Genomic DNA, 25,216 nt, shown 5'->3' with positions numbered 1-25,216 from the left:
TTCTGCTCCATGGAGGTTAAGGTCAGGATCACCAAGGGTTCCCTCTAAGGGGGGCATGCTCCCATCTGGATTAGAGGGGCCTGTGTTAGAAGCCCTTCTGGCATCATATGTCTCTAAGAGACCTATCAGAAAAGGAGTGGTAGGGTTAGAACCCTGTTTAAGTTTCCTGGAGGTACAGATTTGTCTCATCTCCTGGAAACTAAGGGCTGCATATCTGGAAGTGACCTGTGGAGGATCATCAACCACAAGGGGGGGCCTCTGTGTTCCCTCCTGTGGTAGACATGCTTTTCTAGTGAGGTGTAAGTGGTGCACTTACCTACACTATGGGTTTACCTACTGATCCCTTGCTAAGAGTTGTAGTCAGAGTGTGCTACTCCCTTTCTACTACAACAGCTGGTTCAGTAGAACTCAGAGTATTTCTAAGCTTGTTATATGTACCTATGGTACCTTATGTGATCTTTCAAATGATATCTCAAGATTATATTTGGTAAAAACAACAGCAAGCTCAAATCCCAACCGCTGCACACCAATGTCAGAAGTTGGCCTGATATATGATGCTCACTAGTTCTAGTGATCACCTTGTATCAGTCCAAAGAACCCTTATGGTGATTGGTTGTAAAGTCAACCTTATAGACCAGCTATCCTAGTAGCGTGGACAAAAGCAGTCTTTAGGCTAAACTCTGAATGTCATGTGAAGCCAGCTGTTTTACCACATATAACCCCTTGAATACCAAATGAAAGGACACCACACAGGTTGTTATGAAAATTAACGGATATTTATTAACTAACATACACCTCTGAACTCTTTATGAGGTCAGAGGGCTAAGCACATGACAATACTAAAAAGGAAATACGAGTTCGCACAATATTTACAAGTGCGCCTTAGGGGCACGACAAACCATATACTCAAAACAATACAATGCCAGGAAAGAAAATACTGTAAGGAGATCCAGAGGCTGGAGGATCGCTGGGACTACGCTACAAACTAGGTAAGTAAGGAGCAGGAGGCCCACGGGACTCACGTGCAGAGTGGAAACTCTCACGCGGGATGCGTACCAACGTCTATGGAAGTTACAGTTTACAAAGTTACGGATTCCGGACGAACCCGGCTGGAGGGAGGGAAAACAACAGTGGACCTGAACACTAGGATAGTGAACACAGACTTCAGCACCTAGGAGCTTTAGTTACCTAACTCACAGGCTGCGGGTGCATAGGGCTGAAGTGGTGTCGGGTTTGCTGCGTTGATCCCGGTGATGCCTGAAACAAGGAGTTGCTGGCAGGCAGCCAGATGGAGGAGTCCGGTGGTTCCAAGGATGGAACTAGGAAGAAGGAGTCCTGAAAGGGAAGGGGACAGAGTCTCCGTCACTAGCCAGTGACGGTGCTGGAACCAGGAGGGAACCAGATGCTGTCGCCGCGTTCAGGTGGAAGAAGGGTCGCTTCTCTCTGTAGCTGCGCGGACCAGGAGCTGTTCTTCACGACCAGGCTGGAGGCACGAGCTGTCCCACGTAGTCTGCTGCTGTTGGCGGTGTTGGATCGTCGATCTGGTCAATAGGCCTTGGCTAATGCAAGCCACGCGGTGGAACAAAGATGGCGTCTTGCGCGGACCAGGAGGGTCCGGGGTGCTTCTCGTTCACAAGGAAGCAAGGGCCAGTCTGGGGGACCAGACCAGCAGTGTCGGATTCTTCGGGTCGTCGTCTCAGACGTCACGACCCAGCCGGCAAGTGACCAGACAACAGAACAAGCAGCAACCAGGCAAAAGGGCCCCACGCAGATCTCGTGGATGCTGGGGCGCTGGTCTTTGGTGCAGGAGCTGCGTCGGTGTGGGGCTTCTCAGACCCCAATGCACTCACTCGAGGATCCCTCGGCGGTCGTGATGGAAGCGCTGTGCAGGTTTCTCAAGATGGCCGTCTCCAAGTTGCTCGTCGCACCCACGGGTCTCAGCTGTGCTGCGGATGTGGGTAGAGGTCAGATGAGTCTGGAGGTCCGGGTCTCGTCGAGCTGGGTCGTTGGGTTCCAGGAAGGAAGGATTTGCAGCAAACCGCACAAGAGCTTGATGGTGCCTGTAGGAAGGTGGATATCTGACTATGGTTACCCCCAACTTTTTGCCTGGTGTTTTGCTGGTTTTTCGACTTAGTTGACCTGGGACCCTGCTATTCAGGGCCCCAGGCCTACTGCTCTCTCTGTAAAATGGATTCCATGTACTCTAGGTACATATCTAATTGGATACTGAGTCACCTTATCAGTCCCTGTACAGCATACCTTAGGTATCCAGGGCATAGGTGTACCCAGGGCCTACCAGGGGCTGCAGCATGTATTATGCCACCCCTGGCTGGCCACCCAAATCTGACCCAACTTGCTGCACGACAGCTGGGGCAAGGTGGTGTAAACACCCTTTTGCTTTAGATATAGTATACCTATAACTAACCCTAAAATGGGCACATGTATTCCTATCAGTCACTCCTATGGCAGGCCTTAACAATCCTGAAGGCAGAGTGCTTGGAATTATGTGAGATGGTGCTCTGGCAGGAGCTGAGCCCGTTTGCAGCTTGCGGAACCAAGTCCTAATAGCTGTTCCATGATAACGCGCACCATATACTCTTAAGTGCATTATAATCCTCGCGGTTATTTGCCAACTTTGGTATCGCTTTATCAAAACATGTTGAGTAAGGTGTCATACGAATTGGAATACTAACCCCTCGCCAATTCTGGCGACGGGGTTAGCATTCCACCCTTCTAGAGGGACACGACATGTATGTAACTGTGAACCCCGGTTAAAGTTAACTCGAGCCTCAGCATCACAAAATGGATGCTGCCACCACAGACACAAGTCTGACCTCCTGCTGCTGGGAGTCCTTCCAGCGAGGAGAGCTTGGACAAAGGGTTTCCTGTCGGGGGCGGTGCTAGCACCATCCCAGACAGGGTTTTGTGTATCCCAGATAGGCAGGGCTGAGAGGAAGGTGACTGCAAGTGGCACCCCGGTGCTCACTGTGCATATGCCGGCTTAAACCAGTTCCAGGGGCACACCAGCTCCTGAGCTGGGGAAAGTCCGGACAAGGGAGAGGGGTGTAACCACCCCCTTCCTGGTCCCACCCATGGGCAGGACCTAGTCGCGTGCCAGCCAATTTTCTTAGAATAAAGGTAGGAGCGGGCCCCCTTCCCAAATTAGATAATTCTGAATCTTGAACTACTTTCCACGAAAGGAACTCTTGATACTTTCTGAAGACTCTCCCTTGTGGCTAAGGAGTAGCCACCCTGCACCCGCAGGCACCATCTAAGCATCGCGGTTTGCTGTAAGTCCATCCTCCGGATCAAGACTGCCCAGCTCGACGAGACCCGGATTCCCTGGCATCTCTGACCTCTACCTGCATCATCAGCCCAGCTGAGATTCGTGGGTGTGACGAGACCTAAGGGACCGGCCATCTTCTGAAACTGCACGACGCTTAACCAGCACGACCGCCGAGGGATCCTCGAGTGAGTGATTTGGGGTTTGAGAAGCCCTAACCCTGAGCAGCTCCAGCACCGAAGTCCAGCCCCCCAGCATCCATGAGATCTACGTGGGGCCCTTCTGCTCTTTGCTGCTCACCGCGTTGTCCGGTCACTTGCCCAATGGCTAGTGGCCTTCCTGACGACGTACCACAACGATTTCACCGCTGGTCTGGTTGCTCCAGACTGGCCCTTGCTCCCTTCCAAAAGAGGAGCACCCCGGACCCTCCTGGTCCACTCCAGACGCCATCTTGACTCCACCGCGTGGGCTTGCCTTTGCCAAGGTTTGTTGCCCCCATCTTGGGTCCAGCATCACCAACAGCAGAGACCTGCGTGGGACAGCTCGCACCTTCAGCCTGGTCGCCGACAACGCCTCCTAGCCCGTGTGACTGCATAGTCCAGCGTCGCCCACTCACCTGGTCGAGGTGACTTCATCCGGTGCCATCCTGGTGCCCACACAATCACTGGCTAGTGATTAAGAACTGAGTCCCCTCTGCTTTCAGGTCGTCTCCATCACCGATCTAGGCTTGGATCACACCGAACTTCTTCACTGGTCGCCTGCCAGCAACTTCTTCTTTCAGGCTCCATAGACTACAACGAGGATTCCCGACGTCTTTTGAACCCTATGCAGCCGCAGCCCCTGGGCTAGGTAACCCGAGCATTTTGGTGCTCCAACGCAGGTTCACTATCTAAGTGTCCAGATCCTTTTTCGTTTTAAGTCTACCTAGTCGGATTCGTCTGGAAACAGTGACTTTAGAAATACTAGCCTCCATAGACTTTGTCCCGCATCCCGCGTGTGAGTGCACACTCTGCACCCGATCTCCCTAGGCCTCCTGCTCCTAACCTTAGGGTTCAGTAGTGTAGTCCTAGCGATCCGGAAGCCTCTGGATCTTGTTACTTACCTGCTAGTATTTCGCATTCCACTTTTAGAGTATATGGTTTTTCGTGCCCCTCGAGCATTTGTGTAAATTGTGCAACTTGAAGTATTTTCGTATGAGTTTTGTATTGTGCTTAGCTCCCTGACTCATAAAGAGTTCAGGGTAGACTTGTTATAAATAAATATACTTTATTTTTCATAAGAACTTGTGTGGTGTCCTTTCACTTGGTGTTCAAGGGGTATATGTGATGGTAAAACAGCTGGTTTAACACGCCCTCTAGAGATTAGCCTGAAGACTGCTTTTGTCCACGCTACTAGGATAGCTGGTCTATAAGGTTGACTTACAACCAATCATCAATAAGGGTCGTTTGGTATGATACACAGTGATCACTAGAATAGTGAGCACTATATATCAGGCCAACTTCTCACACAGACTACCTGGTGACCAACGCTAGCAATGTCACTACCAACCATAATATGGCACTTGTTAATTTCTCCTGGGGAGGGGTAAATGGCCTCAAAAGGGTTGTTGTTAGTTCAGACCTCCCAGTGGACTGTCTTTTGGGCAATGATTTGGAATCCTCCCTATGGTCAGATGTGGAGTATAGGACTCATATGGAGATGTTAGGTTTGTCAGCACATGTCCTTGCTGTGACTAGGTCACAGACCAAGAAATGCCCAGCTGAACTAGTGCTGGATCCTGGAACAATGGACCAGACACTAACCAAGAAGAAGAACGGTAGGGTTAAGGCAGTGCCTTCCCCCTTGCCTCAAGGAGAGTATCAGCTCTCACAGGAGACTGACCCAAAGACCCCAGAAGGAACTGTCCTAGAAGAACTTGAGCCTGAACAGGTTGAGTTTCTTGGGACAGGGGGACCTTCCAGGGCAGACTTGAGCAAGGCACAGTTAGACTGTTCATCTCTTGAGACCCTCAGACAGCAAGCCGCTGCTGGGGCTGCAGGGAATGCCACAGGTGCCCATAAAGTGTATTGGGAAGATGGACTCCTTTACTCTGAGGCAGGAGACCCCAAGCCTGGTGCTACCAGGAGGCTGGTCATCCCCTTGTCTCTGAGAGGTTTCCTTCTCATTTTGGCCCATGAAATTCCCCATGCAGGCCACTTAGGCCAGAACAAGACCTGGGACAGGCTTGCCCCACACTTTCACTGGCCTCATATGTCTGAGGACACTAAAGAGTTTTGTCGCTCATGTGTCACCTGCCAAGCCAGTGGCAAATCAGGTGGCACAACAAAGGCCCCCCTTATACCACTACCTGTGGTGGGGGTACCCTTTGAAAGAGTGGGAATTGAAGGTGTGGGTGTTGGAGCCAGTGGCCCCAGCAGCTCTCCAAGACAAATGGTCTGGACCCCATACCATCATTGAGCAAAAGGGAGAGGTCACCTACCTGGTAGACCTTGGAACTCCCAGGAGCCCTCACAGAGTACTTCATGTGAACAGGCTCAAGGCATTTGTCGACAGGGAAGACATGAGCTATCTCATGGCTACAGATGAGGGACATGAGGAAGAGAGTGACCCTCTCCCAGACCTGCTCACTCAGAACCCTGATGAAGGGGTCAGTAGATGGTGTGGTCTTTTCTTGGGCATGTCTGGTTACTATAGGAAATTTGTCAGAAATTATGGAACCATTGTGACTCCACTTAATGACCTGACAAGTAAGAAAATGCCAAAGAAAGTTCAGTGGACAGTTAGCTGTCAGAAGGCATTTGATGACCTAAAGCAGGCCATGTGCACTGCACCTATTCTCAAGAGTCCAGACTACTCCAAGCCATTCATTGTCCAAACAGATGCTTCTGAGTTGGGTGTGGGAGCTGTTCTTTCTCAACTGAATATTGATGGTCATGACCAGCCCATTGCTTTTATAAGTAGAAGGCTGACCCCTAGAGAGAAACGTTGGTCAGCTATAGAGAGGGAGGCCTTTGCTGTGGTTTGGGCCCTGAAGAAGTTGAGGCCATACTTGTTTGACACTCACTTCAAGATTCAGACCGACCACAAGCCCCTCTTATGGCTAAATCAAATGAAGGGTGAAAACCCCAAACTTCTTGGGTGGTCCATTTCCCTACAGGGGATGGACTTTACAGTGGAGCACCGCCCAGGGACTGACCATGGTAATGCAGATGGTCTCTCCCGGTACTTCCACTTAGAACAAGAAGACTCACCTGGTCAAGGTTAGTTTAATGTCCCTAAGTTTGGTCTGGTTGCTCCAGACTGGCCCTTGCTCCCTTCCAAAAGAGGAGCACCCCGGACCCTCCTGGTCCACTCCAGACGCCATCTTGACTCCACCGCGTGGGCTTGCCTTTGCCAAGGTTTGTTGCCCCCATCTTGGGTCCAGCATCGCCGACAGCATACACCTGCGAGGGACAGCTCGCACCTCCAGCCTGGTCGCCGACAACGCCTCCTAGCCCGTGTGACTGCAGCGTCCAGCGTCGCCCACTCACCTGGTCGAGGTGACTTCATCCGGTGCCATCCTGGTGCCCATACAATCAAGGGCTAGTGATTAAGAACTGAGTCCCCTCTGCTTTCAGGTCATCTCCATCACCGATCCAGGCTTGGATCACTCCGAACATCTTCACTGGTCGCCTGCCAGCAACTTCTTCTTTCAGGCTCCATAGACTACAACGAGGATTCCCGACGTCTTTTGAACCCTATGCAGCCGCAGCCCCTGGGCTAGGTAACCCGAGCATTTTGGTGCTTCAACGCAGGTTCACTATCTAAGTGTCCAGATCCTTTTTCGTTTTAAGTCTACCTAGTCGGATTCGTCCGAAAACAGTGACTTTAGAAATACTAGCCTCCATAGACTTTGTCCCGCATCCCGCGTGAGAGTGCACACTCTATACCCGATCTCCCTAGGCCTCCTGCTCCTAACCTTAGGGTCCAGTAGTGTAGTCCTAGTGATCCAGAAGCCTCTGGATCTTGTTACTTACCTGCTAGTATTTCGCATTCCACTTTTAGTGTATATTATGGTTTTTCGTGCTCCTCGGGCATTTGTGTAAATTGTGCAACTTTGCGTATTTTCCTAAGAGCTTTGTATTGTGCTTAGCGCCATGTCCTCATAAAGAGTCCAGGGCTGTTGTGTTCTAAATAAATATACTTTTATTTTCATAACAACTTGTGTGGTGTCCTTTCACTTGGTGTTCAAGGGGTATATGTGATGGTAAAACAGCTGGCTTAACACGCCCTCTAGAGTTTAGCCTAAAGACTGCTTTTGTCCACGCTACTAGGATAGCTGGTCTATAAGGTTGACTTACAACCAATCATCAATAAGGGTCGTTTGGTATGATACACAGTGATCACTAGAATAGTGAGCACTATATATCAGGCCAAATTCTCACACTAACTACTGTTTCTTACAGATATATCGTTACCGAAGATAAGTAACTTGTTCGATAGGTTTCATAACAGACTATAATGTGTTGATTTATTTATGGCCGATTCTCCACTGTATAGTGTTATAAATGTGATCTTGTGATAATTTGTTATTTCATTCTATACTAGCAGAGTTGTTTTGTGTATCCTAAGCTGCAATTCTGTCTCTTTACTTGAACGCTGTTCTGTTCTTCTGCAGTTTGCTGGGACGCTTTCAGATGGTTTGGGAAAGACAATGGATAACAGGCATCAATCTGAAAGAGAATACATTCGATACCATGCCGCAACGAGTGGCGAGCACCTTGTTGCTGGAATTCATGGACTGGCTCATGGTATGGTACATCAAAACAAACACTAAGTTTATCTGACCATTTGATTGGGATAGGGAATCTCATGAAAATAAGTTATTTAAAGACGGATAAGTGTGTCACACCAGAAAGAAGTAGGGGCACTAAAAGATAACTGCTGGATGGCTACCACCTAAAGAGGCATTCTTAATTCTCTCAATATATGACTTTTATTTTAAAATGTTACCATATACCTGGTAGTTGGCAAAAACGTATATGAATCTGGGCCCTATTGGATAATTTCGACTCCACTGACTTTGCGCTTCTGTAACTCATTGTCCACTGGTGCACTGGTTTGATGTAGTTCCCTTCCTTCATGGTTGCTAAGCATCACAGGCCATAATGGGGTTTGAGATAACCTTACTGCTGCTTTGTCTGAGATTGTCAGCCACCACATACCCTCTTCCTTTTGTCACAGTGCGGCAATGGGATTCACTGTATAGTGGGGGAACACTTGAAAGGGGAAAGAGGAGCTGCGATTGATCTTATTTCTGCAGTTTCTTATTTCTGCAGTTTTTCTCTTTTATTAGTCTTTTATATGGGGTCCGCTTGCTTTCTCCTTTTAATTTACTGCTTTCCTTTCTCCTGCATCTACCAGGCTTCAGTAAATTGCAGCCATGCATGGTCAGATATCTTTATGTGTATCACAAAAGCCATGCCAACAGTGATTAGGGCCATGTCAATATATTCTCAACTTCAATATTTGTGATCCTATTTTCAGGGATGGAGCTCCAGTGTTGATGTCTCAACATCTTTGGAGCTGCTAATGAAACCATTTCACTTTTTGTTGACAGCATCGGTATATTCAGATTTCTTCTAATGGATTATTATTCTCTCTGCAGGACCTTTATCTTTGAAACTCCCCAAATACATCTCACATGGTGTCAAGGTTTCAACTTGAGACATATCATAGTGGCATTGCACAACACCAAACAGGGATAAAGAAAGTCACTTATAATGAAAATGGGTTCCCTTGCCAGCATAAACAAAAAGCCTTTGGGATTTAATTGCTTAAGCAAAGGCAAGACATTTGTGTCCAAGTTCAACTCCAACAATTGCAATAGATGATTTGTGTGTCCATTAATTTTAGCCAATAATTGCAAGAAGATCTCTAAGATTAGACATAAGAATGAGAGTAAGCCTGGGGTTCACACACCCAGTTTTGTCTCATATGGTAGGTGGCTACATGGAGTGGTGAATAGACTTATTCCTCTCTATAAATGAATTAGACTTCTCAAAGAAGTTCCTCCGAAGGGACAGGTTACAAAAGGCACAATATAAAAAGGTCTAGACCCTCAGGTGAATACAGAAATAGACATCAACTTTCTTCAGAAAAGAAGAAAAAGAAAAGGACATAATGTTCAATGGAACCCTTTACCTGTGCCAATGTAATCAACTGGTCCCGTTTGTGCCTGCATTCTTTTCTGCAGTGCAAACCAATCTGCCCTGATAAGCACCTTACGTTACATCCTGCCAATGGAAGGGAGGTTGTTGGATGTCTTGAAATTTGAGACACTGATCACAGACCACTCTATCCTGCCAATTTTGAAAAAGACTATACAGTTCCATGCATGAGTTTACCATCAGCTTTCCAACCCATGTCTCTAAGGGCCACACTAAACCTTAGAGAATAGTTTCTGGGAGATGCATCTCAGATGATTTAGAGGCATGTTAAACAGAAGGATCCAAGGGAATAATAATGTAATATGCGTTTCTACCCCAGATATTTTCTTATTTCATAGACCTGCAGGCACTTAACATTTCTCTGAAAATCTTTGCAGCTTTAAAAGAAGGCAACGGAGCAGGTATGCAAAATGAATGTGTTAGAAAGGGGATCCCTGGCTGGCCAGGGCTTGCGCCAAAGTCAGTCAGAGACCACCATTCCTAAGTCAGGGCAAGGGAGTTACACGCCAAGATAACCCCTGCTCACCCCCTTGGTAACGTAGCATGAGCAGTAAGGCTAAACTTGGAGGCAATGTGAGTTAAGTGTTTGCGCACGCACCCTAGCAACAACACCCAAGGCCCACCACAAAGGAAACTCCACACAAGGTTACATATATATAAATAGCCTTTGTATTATACTAAAACACATTAGATAAAAACACACACTTTACAATGTGCCAACAGGCACGGGCAAAATTGACAGGGGATATGTACAAGACAGGGCCACATGGACCACTGTCAGGAATCAGCACTTTTAGAACTAGAAATACTGTTAGAATTAGCACTTAGAACATAGAGTATAAATCACTTTAGCACACAACCAGTAACTACTGGTAACCAGTAAGTACCACCTATGCAACCCTAACCACCTTAGGAACAGGTCACGCAGGGCACCAGGACCTCACTAGCAACACCTGTACTAGGAGAAAAACAACCACCTAAGTATCACAATACCTGTAGGGGTATAAGCATGAACACATTACACATGATGCATCACAACATTCAGAGGTGTAGGGAAGGAAAACACATTATGCATAAACATACATTCAGCAGTGTAAGGAACTAGGCACATGACGCATCAAACACATTCAGAGGTGCAGGAGAACACAATTGCGCAGAAATGACAATAGTCACTACCTGTGACTGTCCCTAGACCCTCTGGCCTTGTTGGGGCTAGGACGACCTGTGTCCCAATGTCAGGGGGGGCCTAAACGTAGCAGCTGCCCACTAAGTGCTGGGCAGCTGTGGAAATAATGATGGGGGCCAACGTGGGAACCTCGCAGGCTCTGAACAAAGCACTCGTGTCCCCCAAGAGCCTCGTGGCTCTAAACAAACAGAATGGCCCCCTGAGCCTCTCAGGGCTCGCAAAACAAATATGCCCCCTTGAAGGATCTGGGAGAAAAATGAGGCCCTAGAGCCCTCGTGGCTCTAAAACAAATATGGCCCGTCATTGGAGTCCTTCTTGGACTCAAGAACAAGTAATGCCCCCCGGAGCCTCTCTTAGGCTTGAAAACGAAGGGATGCCTGGAGCCTCTCTGGCTCGGTAACTTTGGAGTCCCCCGCCTGGGGACTCAAAGAAACAACTGCGCCCGAGCCTCGCAGGCTCTGACTAGCCGAATGCCTTCTCTCACCCCTGGAGCGGCCCGCTGTCAACCGGGGCCGCTCTGAGTAAAGCAAGACTGCCCTCGCACTCACCGGGTCTTGCTGGTTCTGCGGGGGCGGGAAGCACTCACTGCCAGTCTCCTTCTCACCCGGTCCCGCTCCTGGGGGCCTGGTCCTCTCACGGGCGGTGGGACGGGGCTCCTCTTCCACCACGGAGCCCTGCGGTACCTGCAGCCGCCTCTCCCTTCCTCGCGCTACGGCGGCGAGGGCGGGACTTCCGGGGCAGGCTGTGGCACTTCCGGGTCGTGCTAGGCAGCGGCCCGGCAATGATTTTAGCACTCCTGGGCTGCGGCGGTGCTTCTCCTCTGTCAACGAGGGGTAGGCTCCCTCTTGTAATTCTAAGTACAAAGTGGGGTGGCACCCGTGACTCAACAAATAAAACAGGCTAAAAATAAAAAGAAAAGCGCTCCTAAGCGCTAGGGGGCACAGGAGCGGCAGACAACGCGGGGTGGGCACCCGCGCCGCAAACCACAGGCCGGGGCTCTCCAGGCAGCCTCTCGGCGCGGCAGGCCCCCAGCAGACCTTCCCCCAGCACAGCGCCTAGGGAACAGGGTCCCAGCTCAAAGTAAGGAAGGAAGGGGCAAATCCAGCGCTCTCCTGCGCTTGAGGGCGAGGTCCAGATCCAGCAAAAAGTCCTTCAGGAAGGTGGGGGGGGGGGGGGCAAGGCTGGGCCCAGCACCAGCTCACTGGGCCCTCCAGGCAGGAAGGCAATCCAAGTGGCGGTCCTCCTGGCGCCCAACAGCAACAGCCCCCCTCAGCAAAAGGGATCCTGGAAGAGAACAAATTGTAAGGGGACACAGCCCCTTTTTATACAGTAAATTCCTTTGTCTGGCTTCAGGGTGAGGGGAAAAACCAGTCGCAGCTGGTTTGTGAGCACTCCTGATGTGCTCAGCCCCTCACTCTATTCACTGGCAGGGCTAGGGTTGTTAGACACACAACAGGGGGCGGAGCCAGCATTGTGTGGGGAAAGCCCAGCCCTATTCAGGACCCAGGTGCACTCCTCCCCAGCCATCATCATGCTAATCTCAACACTCACCACCGGGCAGACCCATCATGACTCTTGAAGCCTGGCACTCCAGCCAATCACACGCCAGCACCTTTACAGCACACGCACAGCCATGTCTAGAAGTGGCGCTTCCACACTAGACACATACACGCCGCACATATCATTGCGCAGCATTCAATCTCACGAGTCCGCACATACCAAACTCGAGCCTGCACACCTCACGCATCAGGAACTACCTGGGACACAGACATTCCCCATGCATTCCTATGGGAGGGCAGGCCAACCTTACTCCACGCACTCAGAGTGCGCACGCACTTTCCACTGGGACACAGTGAAAGTGCGCAGAAACCAAAAATCACTACCACCAATCACATTCACAAAGCAAAAAGTTTATGGGTGAACCTGCCAGAAGGGCCAAGTCCAACAGAAGGTTTCCATATTTGCTTTCTTTTAGTCAAAAGGAAATATCTTTGAGATGTAGTTAAGGCCTGAGATTATCAGTGCAAGATGCTGCCTTTTGGGTTTAGGTGGCTGCAAATCTGCAAGACAGGTGTCCCGCTTCCTGACGTACTAGCTCTTTAAGAATGTGTCCCTGGAAGGAGTACATGATTCTTTGAATTTAGAAGTGTCCCAACTACACAAAATGCAATTCTCTCTGAACCGCCACAAGTAGAAACAAGAATGTCATGTATCTGAAATAGACTATTAGTTATAGATTCCTTACCTTAGAATTACCCCCAGGCAAACTATAAAAGATCATTTTTCATTATTCCACATTTATCACTGTATTCGCCGTAGTCCAACTTTTACTCCTCTTTTCATTTTACATCTTAATATTTAAATCCACACACAGGTTTCTGTGCCTTTTTCAAAATTTCTTATGTTCCAACTGTGCCCCTCCGGACCTCTTCTAAGAATACGATAAATGCAGAGTTCATTTAAAAGGCAGTGTTTATTCTCTAAACCCAATGCATTTCGGGAAACAGGCGCCCTTCATCAAGGGTCACTGTAAACAACAATGAAACAACAACCAATTACAACTTCTGTTCATGATTTAACATTTGACATTTCAATTGGTTAAAAGTGGGTGAGGGAGTGTGGTGAATACGGATTGTTCGGAATGGATATGAGGACCTGTGTTTTTACATACTTGTGGCATGTATGGGAACATCCGTAGGGATAGGTGAAACTGTTGGGGTAAAGTAGTGACCACGATTCAATTGTTGAGGAGGTGGAAGGAACGCATATCTGAAAGAAACACGTTAGTGATAGATTCCTTACCTTAGAATATCCCCAGGCGTCAGACTGGATCCGCAAATTTTTGCGTAGCAGTACCCTTGCGCGTCGGTTGGCGTTGTCTGCGGCTCCGCGTCCGTCGTCGGCATCGTGGGCGCCGTGATGACGTCGTCGGAGTACTTAGACGCCGCCTCCGCGTGCTGACGTCAGTTCTTTTTTCCGCGCCAGCAAGCGCAGGTCTGGAAAAAGCAGTACTTCTAGTCACTTTTTGACTAACTTTTTGGATATTTTTGATCATCTTTTCGAAGTCGAACAACTCCGATCGGTGCCATAGGGATGCCTGGATTTAAGCACTGCGAGGATTGCGACCAGCACGTTGTCGGTCACGGATCCTCACCGTCCGTGTCTACTCTGTCTCGGCGTCGCCCACGACGACAAGACCTGCCCCGACTGCCGGGCTCTGTCTTCGAAAGCCAGGCGGGAGCGGTCCCGCAGGCGACTCTAACTCCGGCAGTCGGCCCTGCGCCGCAAGAGGTCCCGGTCCCACAGGAGGTCGAGGGACCGGTCGCGGGGTCGGAGCCACCACAGCTCAGAGAGTCGACACCACTCCTGCGGGTCGAAGTTGTCATCAGGTAAGAAACACAAGAAGTCGAAGAGGCGTCATCGCTCTTCTGACTCCCCCCGACGCTCGCGCGACGCGACCGGGGGTTCGGGTGGCACCGCCCACGTGGCTCCGTCGGAATCGCGGGCGCCGCGTCCTGCTCCGGTCCCTGGGCAAGACGCGTCGCCGGAGATCGAGCGCTTCCTCATGGCCATGAGGTCCCTCTCTCCTCCGACGGGCTCCGCGGCGCCTCCGGGCCCAGCGGACCCGTCTGGGGCCCCTAGCGGGTCGGGGGCTTTGGCCCCGACGCCGTTGAGTGCTTCGGCCCAGACGCCGCCGGCACCTTCGGGCCCAGCGCCGCAGGGTCCCACGGTCCAGACGCCGGCGGCGTCTTAGGGCCCGGCGCCACAGGACCCCACTGGATCCGCTTCGGGATCCGGGTCGTCGCCGGTGGACCTTACGACCCCCCCGGCGTTGGTCCGCCAGTTGTCACCTACGGTGCCGTCCTCGGGCGGCGCCGTCCCCTATGCCTTCCTCTCTCCAGTTCCGACGTCGGAACGGCGCTGCTATTGACGCCGGTATCGCCGCTGCTTGGGGATTTAAGCTTCTATGAACCGGCCTCATCGTTTGTTGACCCTGACTATCAGGGGATGGGTGAAGAGGAGTGTTGGGAGGGGTCTGAGGACCCTCTGACCCGGGAGTGTCAGTCTCAAGAGGACTGGACAGGTGAACTTGGGGAGGCCAGTGGTCTGGACACCTCACCAGACACTGGTTTTGTCTCACCTCCTACCGTGGCTACGGAGGAGAGGGAAACCTACAGTGTGGTGTTGATGAGGGCAGCCAAGGCCCTGGGCCTTGAGCTCCCCGTCGCGACCGTGAGGACTAACCTCCTCACTGAGGTCCTTAAACCGCAGTCATGCTCGGCCGAGCCTCTGCTGCCATTTAATGAGGCCTTGACCGACGTTCTTTCGGGCACTTGGTCCAGGCCCGCTACGGGTTCGCCCGTAGATAGGAACGTGGCCAGATGCCACCGCCCGGTTCCTGGTGACCCATTTTTCCTGTCCACCCACCCCACCCCCGAGAGCCTGGTCATCCAGGCACCCAATTCCCAGACCTCATTCCCGTCGGACAGGGAATCCAAGAGGTACGAGCAGTACGGAAAAAAGATCTTCTCCTCCCTTAGTCTTGGACTGCGGCCTTCCAACACCGCATGCCTCTTGGGCCGCTACACCCACTCTCTGTGGGAGGCGTTTGCGGAAGTGCTGCCAGAGTGTCCGTTGGAGTTACGGGCCAAACTCGGCCAAGCCCTTGTGGAGGGCCGGGATGCAGCCAAATATTCTATCCGGTGTGTGCTGGATACCACCGATTCACTAGGTAGAGCGATGGCAACGACGGGGGCGATTAGACGCCATGCCTGGTTGAGGTTCGCCAACTTTTCGGCCGATGTCCAAAACACACTGATGGACATGCCGTTTGATGGCCGTCGCCTTTTTGGCGACAAGGCAGACCACACGCTTGAGCGCTTTATGGACTCCAGGGCTACGGCCAAGTCCTTGGGCCTCTCGGGCCCGCGCCAACAAATGGGTGCCTTTCGCTCCTTTCGTGACCAAGGAAGGGGCGTCCCCACACGTGCTGCCAGCCACACGCCGCAGACTAACATCCAGCGCTGTGGCGGCCGTGGAAATCGACGTGGAGGCGGTCGGGGACAACGGCGAGGCCAGTCCCTACCCGCTGCATCCGCCTCTAAACCCTCCTAGTCTGTGCTTTTCGGCCCACGTGACTCCAGTGGGGGGGCAGGGTTCGCCATCACCACTCTCACTGGCGCACTGTCACTTCGGACAGGTGGGTGCTGCAGATCGTCTGAAGGGGCAACACCACCGCATATCGGGGGATCATTTGAGGCTTCTGCAGGAGGAAGTTACGGCCCTCTTGGCCAAGAGGGCCATCGAGCGTGTGAGAAGTTGGCCTGATATGCAGTGCTCACTATTCTAGTGATCACTATGTATCAGTCCAAACGACCCTTATTGATGATTGGTTGTAAGTCAACCTTATAGACCAGCTATCCTAGTAGCATGGACAAGAGCAGTCTTTAGGCTAAACTGTAGAGGGCGTGTTAAGCCAGCTGTTATACCATCACATATACCCCTTGAACACCAAGTGAAAGGACACCACACAAGTTGTTATGAAAATAAAAGGATATTTATTTATAACACAACAGCCCTGGACTCTTTATGAGGACAGGGCGCTAAGCACAATACAAAACTCTTAAAGAAATACTGAAAGTCGCACAATTTACACAAATGCCCGAGGGGCACGAAAAACCATATACTATGGAAGTGGAATGCGAAATTACTAGCAGGTAAGTACTACTCTCAGAGACTTTAGAAACGCTGGACCTACAATGCTGAACGCTTAGATTAGAAGCAGGAGGCCTAGGGACGTCGTGTGCAGAGTGGAAACTCTCACGCGTAATGCGGGACAAAGTCTATGGATGCTAGTAAATGCAAAAGTTAGTGTTCTCGGGCGAACCCGACTAGGTAGGTCAAAAACGAAAGTGGATCTAGACACTTAGAGAGTGGATCTACGCTGGAGCACCGTGGTACTCGGTTTACCTAGCCCAGGGGCTGCTTCTGCATAGGGTTCAATTGTCGTCGGGAATCCTCGTTGACGAACCAGGAGCCTGAAGTGGAAGTTGCTGGCAAGCGACCAGTGAAGATGTTCCGGGCTGATCCGAGGACTGGATCAGTTGAAGAAGAGTACCTGTAAGCAGAGGGGACCAAGTTCTGAATCACTAGCCAGTGATTAGGTGGGCACCAGGATGGCACCGGACGAGGTCACTCAGCCAGGCGAAGAGGTGACACTGGATTCTGCTGCTGCACGGACCAGGGGCGCTGATGTCGACCAGGCTGGAGTTCTGCGAGCTGTCCCACGTCTGATATCTGCTGCTGGCGATGCTGGATCCGGTGAAGGAGGCAACAAGCCTTGGCTACTGCAAGCCCACGTGGCGACACAAAATGGCGTCTTGAGTGGACCAGGAGGGTCCGAGGAGGGTCCCCTTCAGGAGGAGACTAGGGCCAGTCTAGAGGAGCTAGACCAGCGGTGAAAACAACGTAGGTCGTCGTCTGGAGGGTCACTAGCCAACGGGCAAGTGACCGGACAACGTAGCAGCAACCCAGGAGCAAAAGGGCCCCACGCAGATCTGGTGGGTGCTGGGGGGCTGGTCTTCGGAGCTCGGGCTGCTTGGGGTTGGGGCTTCTCTTACCCCAGTGCACCCACTCGAGGGTCCCTCAGTGGTCGTGCTGGTTCAGTGTCGTGCTGGTTCTGATGATCGCCGGGTCCTCTGGTCTCGTCGCACCTACGGTTCTCAGCTGTGCTGTAGAGGCAGGTTGAGGTCAGAGAGGGCAGGGAGTCCGGGTCTCGTCGAGATGGGCAGTCTGGTTCCGGAGGAAGGACGTTTCAGCAAACCGCAAGATACTTAGGTGGTGCCTGCTGCTGCAGGGTGACTACTCTTTAGTCACAAGGGAGAAATCTTAAGAAGAAGTCTTGAGTTCCTTTCGTAGAAAGTAGTTTCAGGATTCAAAGATGATCTAATTTGGAAGGGTCCCCGCTCCTACCTTTATTCTAAAGAAAGGGGCTGGTACGCGACTAGGTCCTGCCCATGGGTGGGACCAGGAAGGGGGGTGGTTGCACCCCTCTCCCCTGTCCGGACTTTCCCCAGCTCAGGGGCTGGTGTGCCCCTGGAACTGGTTCAAGCCGGCCTATGCATAGTGAGCACCGGGATGCCATTTGCAGTCACCTTCCTATTCAGCCCTGCCTACCTAGGATACACAAAACCCTGTCTGGGATGGTGCTAGCACCGCCCCTGACAGGAAACCCTTTGTCCGAGCTCTCCTCGCTGGAAGGACTCCCAGCAGCAGGAGGTCAGACTTGTGTCTGTGGTGGCAGCATCCATTTTGTGATGCTAAGGCTCGAGTTAACTTTAACCGGGGTTCACAGTTACATACATGTCGTGTCCCTCTAGAAGGGTGGAATGCTAACCCCGTCGCCAGAATTGGCGAGGGGTTAGTATTCCAATTCGTATGACACCTTACTCGACATGTTTTGATAATGCGATACCAAAGTTGGCAAATAACCGCGAGGATTATAATGCACTTAAGAGTATATGGTAAGCGTTATCATGGAACAGCTATTAGGACTTGGTTCCGCAAGCTGCAAACGGGCTCAGCTCATGCCAGAGCACCATCTCACATAATTCCAAGCACTCTGCCTTCAGGATTGATAAGGCCTGCCATAGGAGTGACTGATAGGAATATACTTGTCCATTTTAGGGTTAGATATAGGAATACTATATCTACAGCAAAGGGTGATTACACCACCTTGCCCCAGCTGTCGTGCAGCCAGTTGTGTCAGATTTGGATGGCCAGCCAGGGGTGGCATAATACATGCTGCAGCCCCTGGTAGGCCCTGGGTACACCTAGGCCCTGGATACCTAAGGTATGCTGTACAGGGACTGATAAGGTGGCCCAGTACCAATTGGTAAATGCACCTAAGGTACATGCTTGTTAATTTAGAGAGAGAACAGCTAGGCTGTGGGTCTGATTAGCAGGCCCACAGCCAGGGAAAGTCTTAAACCAGTGAAGCAAAAAGCAAAAATCTGGGGTGATCATAGGATTGCAGACCCTACTCTCCTACACAGAGCTGGCGCAAGACCGGACAAAGGATAGCGGGTGTAACCACCCCCCTTCCTGGTCCCACCCAGAGGAGGGACCTAGTCGTAGTACAGCCCCCTTTAGCCGGATAAAGGTAGGAGCTGGTCTCATTCCAAATTAGATTATCCTGAACAACTTTACAAGAAGAAACTCTGGACTTCGACGTTCTGCTCCACAGAAGACTGAAGAAATCTCCCTTGTGGGCAAGGAGTGTCCACCCTGCACAAGCAGGCACCATCAGCGTCCAGCGGCTTCCCTTTGTCGTCTTCCTTCCCGGATCCAGACTTCAGAGCCCGACGAGACCCGGATTCCCAGACCTCTCCGACCTCTACCTACATCTGCAGCACAGCTGAGATCCGTGGGTGCGACGAGACACGTGGGACCGGCCATCTTGAAAGAAGCAGCACTTCGCTCCAGCATGACTTCAGAGGCATCCTCGTCCAAGTGCTTTGGGGACTGAGAAGCCCCGGCCAGCTCCTGCACCGAAGACCAGCCCTCCAGCATCCACGAGATCTGCGTGGGGCCCTTCTGCCTCTTTGCTGCTCGACGCGTTGTCTGGTCACTTGTCGGCTGGCTAGTGACCTCCTAGACCTCGAACTGCGAAATCTTCACTGCTGGTCTGGTTGCTCCAGACTGGCCCTTGCTCCCTTCCAAAAGAGAAGCACCCCGGACCCTCCTGGTCCACTCCAGACGCCGTTTCCACTCACCGCGTGGGTTGCCTTTGCCAAGGCCTGTTGACTCCGAATCCGAAGCCGACACCGCCGACAGCGAGAGTCTGCGTGGGACAGCTCGTGCCTCCATCCTGGTCGTCGAAGACACCACCTGGTCCACGTGGCTGCAGAGACAAGCGTCCACCTTCACCTGATCGCGACGACGACATCTGGTTCCACTCCTGGTTCCACTCCAGTCACTGGCTAGTGACTTTGAACATTGTCCCCTCTGCTTTCAGGTTCTTCTCTTCACTGATCCACCCTTGGATCACACCGGACATCTTCCTCCTGACCGCCTGCAGCATCTTTTCCTCCAGGCTCCATAGACTTCAACGCCGGAACCCGACACGACTTGGCACCTATGCACCCGCAGCCTGTGGGTGAGGTAACACGAGCATCTTGGTGCTCAAGGGTAGCTTGACTCTCCTAGTGTCCAGTTCCACAGTCGTTTCAGTCCTATCTAGTCAGGGACGTCCGTACTCACCTTTTTCTTAAAACTGTACTGTCCATAGACGTTTGTACGCATCTCGCGTGTGAGTTCACACTCTGCACACGTGCTCCGTGGGCCTCCTATTACTTAGCTCAAGTTAGTATAGCGTGGTCCCAGCGATCCTACAGCCTCTGGACAACTCCATTCCTATTATTGACTTTCACATTCCACTTACTTAGTATATGGTTTGTCGTGCCCCTAGGGCACCATTGTAAATCGTGCAACTTAAACGTATTTTTCCTAAGAGATTGTCATGTTCTTAGCCCTCTGACCTCATAAAGAGTTCAGAGGTGTATGTTAGTTAATAAATACTTGTTTATTTTCATAACAACCTGTGTGGTGTCCTTTCACTTGGTATTCAAGGGGTTATATGTGGTAAAACAGCTGGCTTCACATGCCAAAAGAGTTTAGCCTAAGACTGCTTTGTCCATGCTACCACTAGGATAGCTGGTCTATAAGGTTGACTTACAACCAATCACCATAAGGGTTGTTTGGACTGATACAAGGTGATCACTAGAACTAGTGAGCATCATATATCAGGCCAACTTCTCACATTATCTACCCGTTCCGCAGTACGAGTGCACGGCAAAAATAATTGGATCCACGGCGTACACTGCAAAAGGGCTCCGTTGCCCTTGCCGTACGACCAGTGGGTCCAGAAGGGACTTCCAGATTCTGAGACTGAGACCGTGCCTCGTTTTCTACCATTCAGCGATGCCCGTTTGATTGGAACGAACACTGAGAAAGAAAGTGACGATATTCTTCAAGAAGCTGTGCCTCCCTCGAATCGTTTGAACACTACTGAACCTGAACTCTTGTTCCGCGAACAAACATTGCCTGGCAAAGACCGTTCTAATTTGCGACCGAGAGTCGCTGGACTAATAAAAGATAAATGAAGTTTTTATGATTTTTCTGTTTGTAGGTTAACTCTCCTCAGAGGAACTACTTTGATTTTTGTTTTTCGAACCGCCATCCGGGTTCAGCTGTAGGGTCGCGGTTGACAAGTCTTTGGAGTGCAAGCCTGAGACACTAGGTCGACGGTTCTGGTTGGCCTAAGGGAGTTGCCCTGGGCTGACAGAGGCATTCCTTAGCATAGAACACCCTACCACCGCAAGCAGCATATTAGTGAGGATGGAGTTTTTCGAGATGGAGAGACCTGTTGAGACAATAAGCTTTAAGAGCAAAATTTACAAACTGATGACTCGAAAACGATTTTTAATACTACGTTTATTCATTTTGCTGAGCTTAATGATTTTTTTATTTGGTTATGTGACATTTTCTTTTAAAGTGAAGCTCATTCCCACAATGCAACCTATACCTCCTCCCACTATTTCTTCTCATTCTTTTCGCCCTCTGCCCGAACATGAAATAGTTAGAAGATTGGAATTCGCTAATAATTCCTTTATTCAACTTTTGCACCAACACCAGCTTGTTATGAACATGACAAATTGTTGGATTTGTGGCCTAATGCTCCATACGACCGATAAAGGTATTCCGTACTTGATGTTGCCTTTCAGCCTTAATGGTTCTATTTGGGCATATAGAACGATGTTCATTTATGCCCATAGTGTCTATCCCCAACGTTCAGCGAAAGATAATCCGAAGAATAGTGCTCTTGCCAAGGGTATAGTCGATATGGTTAAAGGAACAAATTTGTTTGAGACTATTCCGAAAGATGAGAGACAACCATACATTGGTTGGAACATTACTGGATATGGAGTTAGTCTGAGTGTTAACCAGCGAGCGAAACGTTCTCCACCGATTTGGATAGTGCCCCATCAGGGTTGCTATTGTCTGCAAGGTAATGGCAAGAATCCGAAAGCTCAGTTAGGGAAGAGTTTTTGCACTGAGACTTATGTATTTGCGTCTCAGACTTCCCCATCGTTCCTAGCAGCTAAGGGTACCTATTTCATCTGCTACGACAAAGTGTATACATGGTTGCCCCCTGACTTTTCGGGCACATGTTTTGTTTCTTTCCTGTGCCTCCCACTTTTTCAGCTGCGGCAGATTACCATAAGACGAGAGTTGCTAGAGGTGTCTTCAGCAAGGAAGATACCGCAGGGCAAGAGTTGGGAGCTTTCTTTAAGGGTTTTCTGCCGTTCTGGGGACCGATGGCTAACAGCAGGAACATTCGCCAGTTGACGAGAGTGGTTGAGTCCACCGTAGTCGAAACTGCCGGTGCCCTTAGTAATTTGACTGCTGAGCTCCAGTCGGATCGACTTATGACACTTCAGAATAGAGTTGCTCTTGATGTCATACTTGCAGATAGAGGTGGAGTGTGTAAACTGATTCAATCGAGCTGCTGCGTTTTCATTCCAGACAACGCTCCGACAGTCTTCCAGGCCATTTCCAGACTACATAAGATCTCCGACTCTGTACATATAGACAAAGGAGATTGGTCGTTGATGGGATGGTTTTGGGGATTGGTATCCACGTGGGGATGGAAGATTCTGATGGTCATTGGAATGATCTTAGCTATCCTTTTCCTGTTCTGTCTCTGTGTACAGTGTGCTCCTGCTATTTGTGGCCTCTGTGCTACTTCGTGTGCTAGGAGACCTGTCCAGAGAGAGGTACTAAGTACTAGGATGATGGTACAGCAACATATCGATGATCTGATGAATATAGACCTAGATTCAGACTGACATGGGTTTGGGTGTATTGCCTATGTAAGGGCAAAAGGAGGGTCTTTAGTTCCTTAGTTCGTGGGTCCGTGGTTCGTAGATTCTGAACCCGTTCAATAAAGGTCATCGGAAATAGACAATTTTGGTACACACTGCGAGTGTTTTGGTCATAATCGATCAATGAGAACACCACGTATTCAGGGATTTCGTTTGAACCCTTGGGTTCCATTTTGTGTACGGCAGCCATTTTGTGTGGTTGCCCTCACATAGGCCGATGACTACGGCCGAACGAGTCCTTGGGACACGTACATTTTAGCTGACTCTTGCATGACCTGGCCGAACTGACTCCCTTGCCCGAGGCTGACCTCGCTGAGCCAGTTCCTTGTTAAACAGCTGGTCAGATAAAGATCAAAGGAAGGACATTGCTGAGTTTATGGTACACTGCACCCACCCTTCTATCTTGCTTCTCATCTGTTTCTGTTCCTTCCTTTATGGCATAATCACTGACTTGGGTTGAGGCTTTATGATGGGTTTGTCCGGCCTGATCGAACAGGATATTGGAATGTGCTTGGTCATTTCTGGTGGGCTGGACAACCGAAAATGGGATTGTCGTCATGCGCTACTTTTGAAATGCCACGTTCTGATTGGTCAGTTTGTATGAAATCGATGCTAGCCTGGAATGTGGTGTTTGGCATAAAAGACCATGCTCCGCTCATTGAATTTGTGCAGTCTCTAGCGAACCACCTGTGTTGTGCTTCGTAGACCTCTGTTCCTGGTTGCAGCCAATAAAACTTGGTCTTTGACGTCATCAAGAAGTGTTTCTGTTTGCCGAGGCATGGGAATCCGAAGACATCGAGCGTTATCCCTGGCGCTGCTGGGTTCTAAAACCCGGTTCTTCACTAGTCAATTTTTGACTAACTTTTTGGGATCATTTTTGATCATTTCTCGAAGTCTTGCGACTCCGATAGGTGCCGTAGGGATGCCCGGTTTCAAGCACTGCGAGGATTGCGACTGCACGATGTCGGTCACGGATCCTCACCACCTGTGCCTAACTTGTCTCGGCGTCGACCACGACGACAAGGCCTGCTACGACTGCCGGGCCCTCTCTTCAAAAGCCAGGCGGGAGCGGTCCCACAGGCGACTCGAACACCGGCAGTCGGCCCGCGCCGCGTGAGGTCCCGGTCCCACGGGAGGTCGAGGGACAGGTCGCGGGGACGCAGCCACCACAGCTCCGGGAGTCGGCACCACTCCTCCGGGTCGAAGTCGTCGTCCGGTAAGAAGCACAAGAAGTCGAAGAGGCGTCATCGCTCTTCTGACTCCCCCGACGCTCGCGCGATGCGGCCGGGGGTTCGGGTGACACCGCCCACGCTACTCCTTCGGAGTCGCGGGCGTCGCGACCCGCCCCACACCCTCCGCTCCCTGCGAGATCGAGCGCTTCCTCATGGCCATGAGGTCCCTTTCTCCTCCGACGGGCTCCGCGGCGCCTTCGGGCCCAGCCGACCCGTCTGGGACCCCTAGCGGGTCAGGGGCTGCGGCCCTGACGCCGTTGGGTGCTTCGGGCCCGGCGCCGCAAGGTCAAGCGGTCCCGGCTCCGCCGGCGCCTTCGGGCCCGGTGTCGCGGGACCCCACTGGACCTTCTTTGGGCTCTGGATCGTCACCGGTGGACCTTACGACCCCCCCCGGCGTTGGTCCGTCTGGTGTCACCCCGGCGCTGTCCTCGGGCGGCGCCGACCCCGATGCCTCCTTTGCTCCTGTTCCGGCGCCGGAACGGCGCCGCTGGGCGCCGCTTTCGACGCCGTATGGAGATTTTCACTTCTACGAACAGGCCCCATTGATTGACAACCCTGAGTATCAGGAGATGGGTGATGAGGAGGATTGGGAGGGGTCTGAGGACCCTCTGACCAAGGAGTGTCAGTCTCATGAGGACTGGGCAGGAGACCTTGGGGAGGCCAGTGGCCTGGACACCTCTCCAGACACTGGTTTTGTCTCCCCTCCTACCGTGGCTTCGGAGGAGGGGGCAACATATAGTGTGGTGTTGACGAGGGCTGCCAAGGCCTTGGGCCTTGAGCTCCCCGTCGCGGCCGTGAGGACTAACCTCCTCACTGAGGTCCTTAAACCGCAGTCAAGCTTGGCTGAGCCTCTGCTGCCTTTTAATGAGGCCTTGACGGACGTTCTTTTGGGCACTTGGTCCAGGCCCGCTACGGGTTCGCCCGCAGATAGGAACGTGGCCAGACGCCACCGCCTGGCCCGGGCGACCCATGTTTCCTGTCCACCCACCCCACCCCCCGAGAGTCTGGTCATCCAGGCCTCCAATTCCCAGACCGCATTCCCGTCGGCTCCGCCGGACAGGGAATCCAAGAGGTATGAGAATTATGAAAAGAAAATATTCTCCTCCCTTAGTTTAGGACTGCGGTCTTCCAACACCGCATGCCTCTTGGGCCGCTACGCCCACTCTCTGTGGGAGACGGTTGCGGAAGTGCTGCCAGAGTGTCCGTTGGAGGTACGGGCCAAACACGGCCAAGCCTATGTGGAGGGCCGAGATGCAGCCAAGTATTCTATCCGGTGTGGGCTGGATACCACCGACTTGCTAGGCAGAGCGATGGCAACGACGGTGGCGGTGAGACGTCACGCCTGGTTGAGGTCCGCCAAC

The 25,216-nt window shown here is 51.4% G+C and overlaps 1 protein-coding gene across 2 annotated transcripts in view; it reads left to right on the top strand.

Annotated features, from left to right (window-relative positions):
- VPS13D (vacuolar protein sorting 13 homolog D) overlaps positions 1-25,216 on the top strand; it is a 2,754,556-nt gene that overhangs the window by 2,559,647 nt on the left and 169,693 nt on the right. For both annotated transcript variants that reach the window (XM_086921894.1, XM_086921893.1), the window contains exon 66: positions 7,941-8,073. In XM_086921894.1, the coding sequence (XP_086778020.1) occupies positions 7,941-8,073 (133 nt within the window). The remainder of the gene's footprint in view (positions 1-7,940; positions 8,074-25,216) is intronic.

Source organism: Lissotriton vulgaris, chromosome 5 (genome assembly GCF_964263255.1).
Source record: "Lissotriton vulgaris chromosome 5, aLisVul1.2, whole genome shotgun sequence".
NCBI classification, from domain to species: domain Eukaryota; kingdom Metazoa; phylum Chordata; class Amphibia; order Caudata; family Salamandridae; genus Lissotriton; species Lissotriton vulgaris.
The sequence above is the reverse complement of the archived record's forward strand: the minus strand, read 5'-3'. Positions and strand labels throughout refer to the sequence as shown.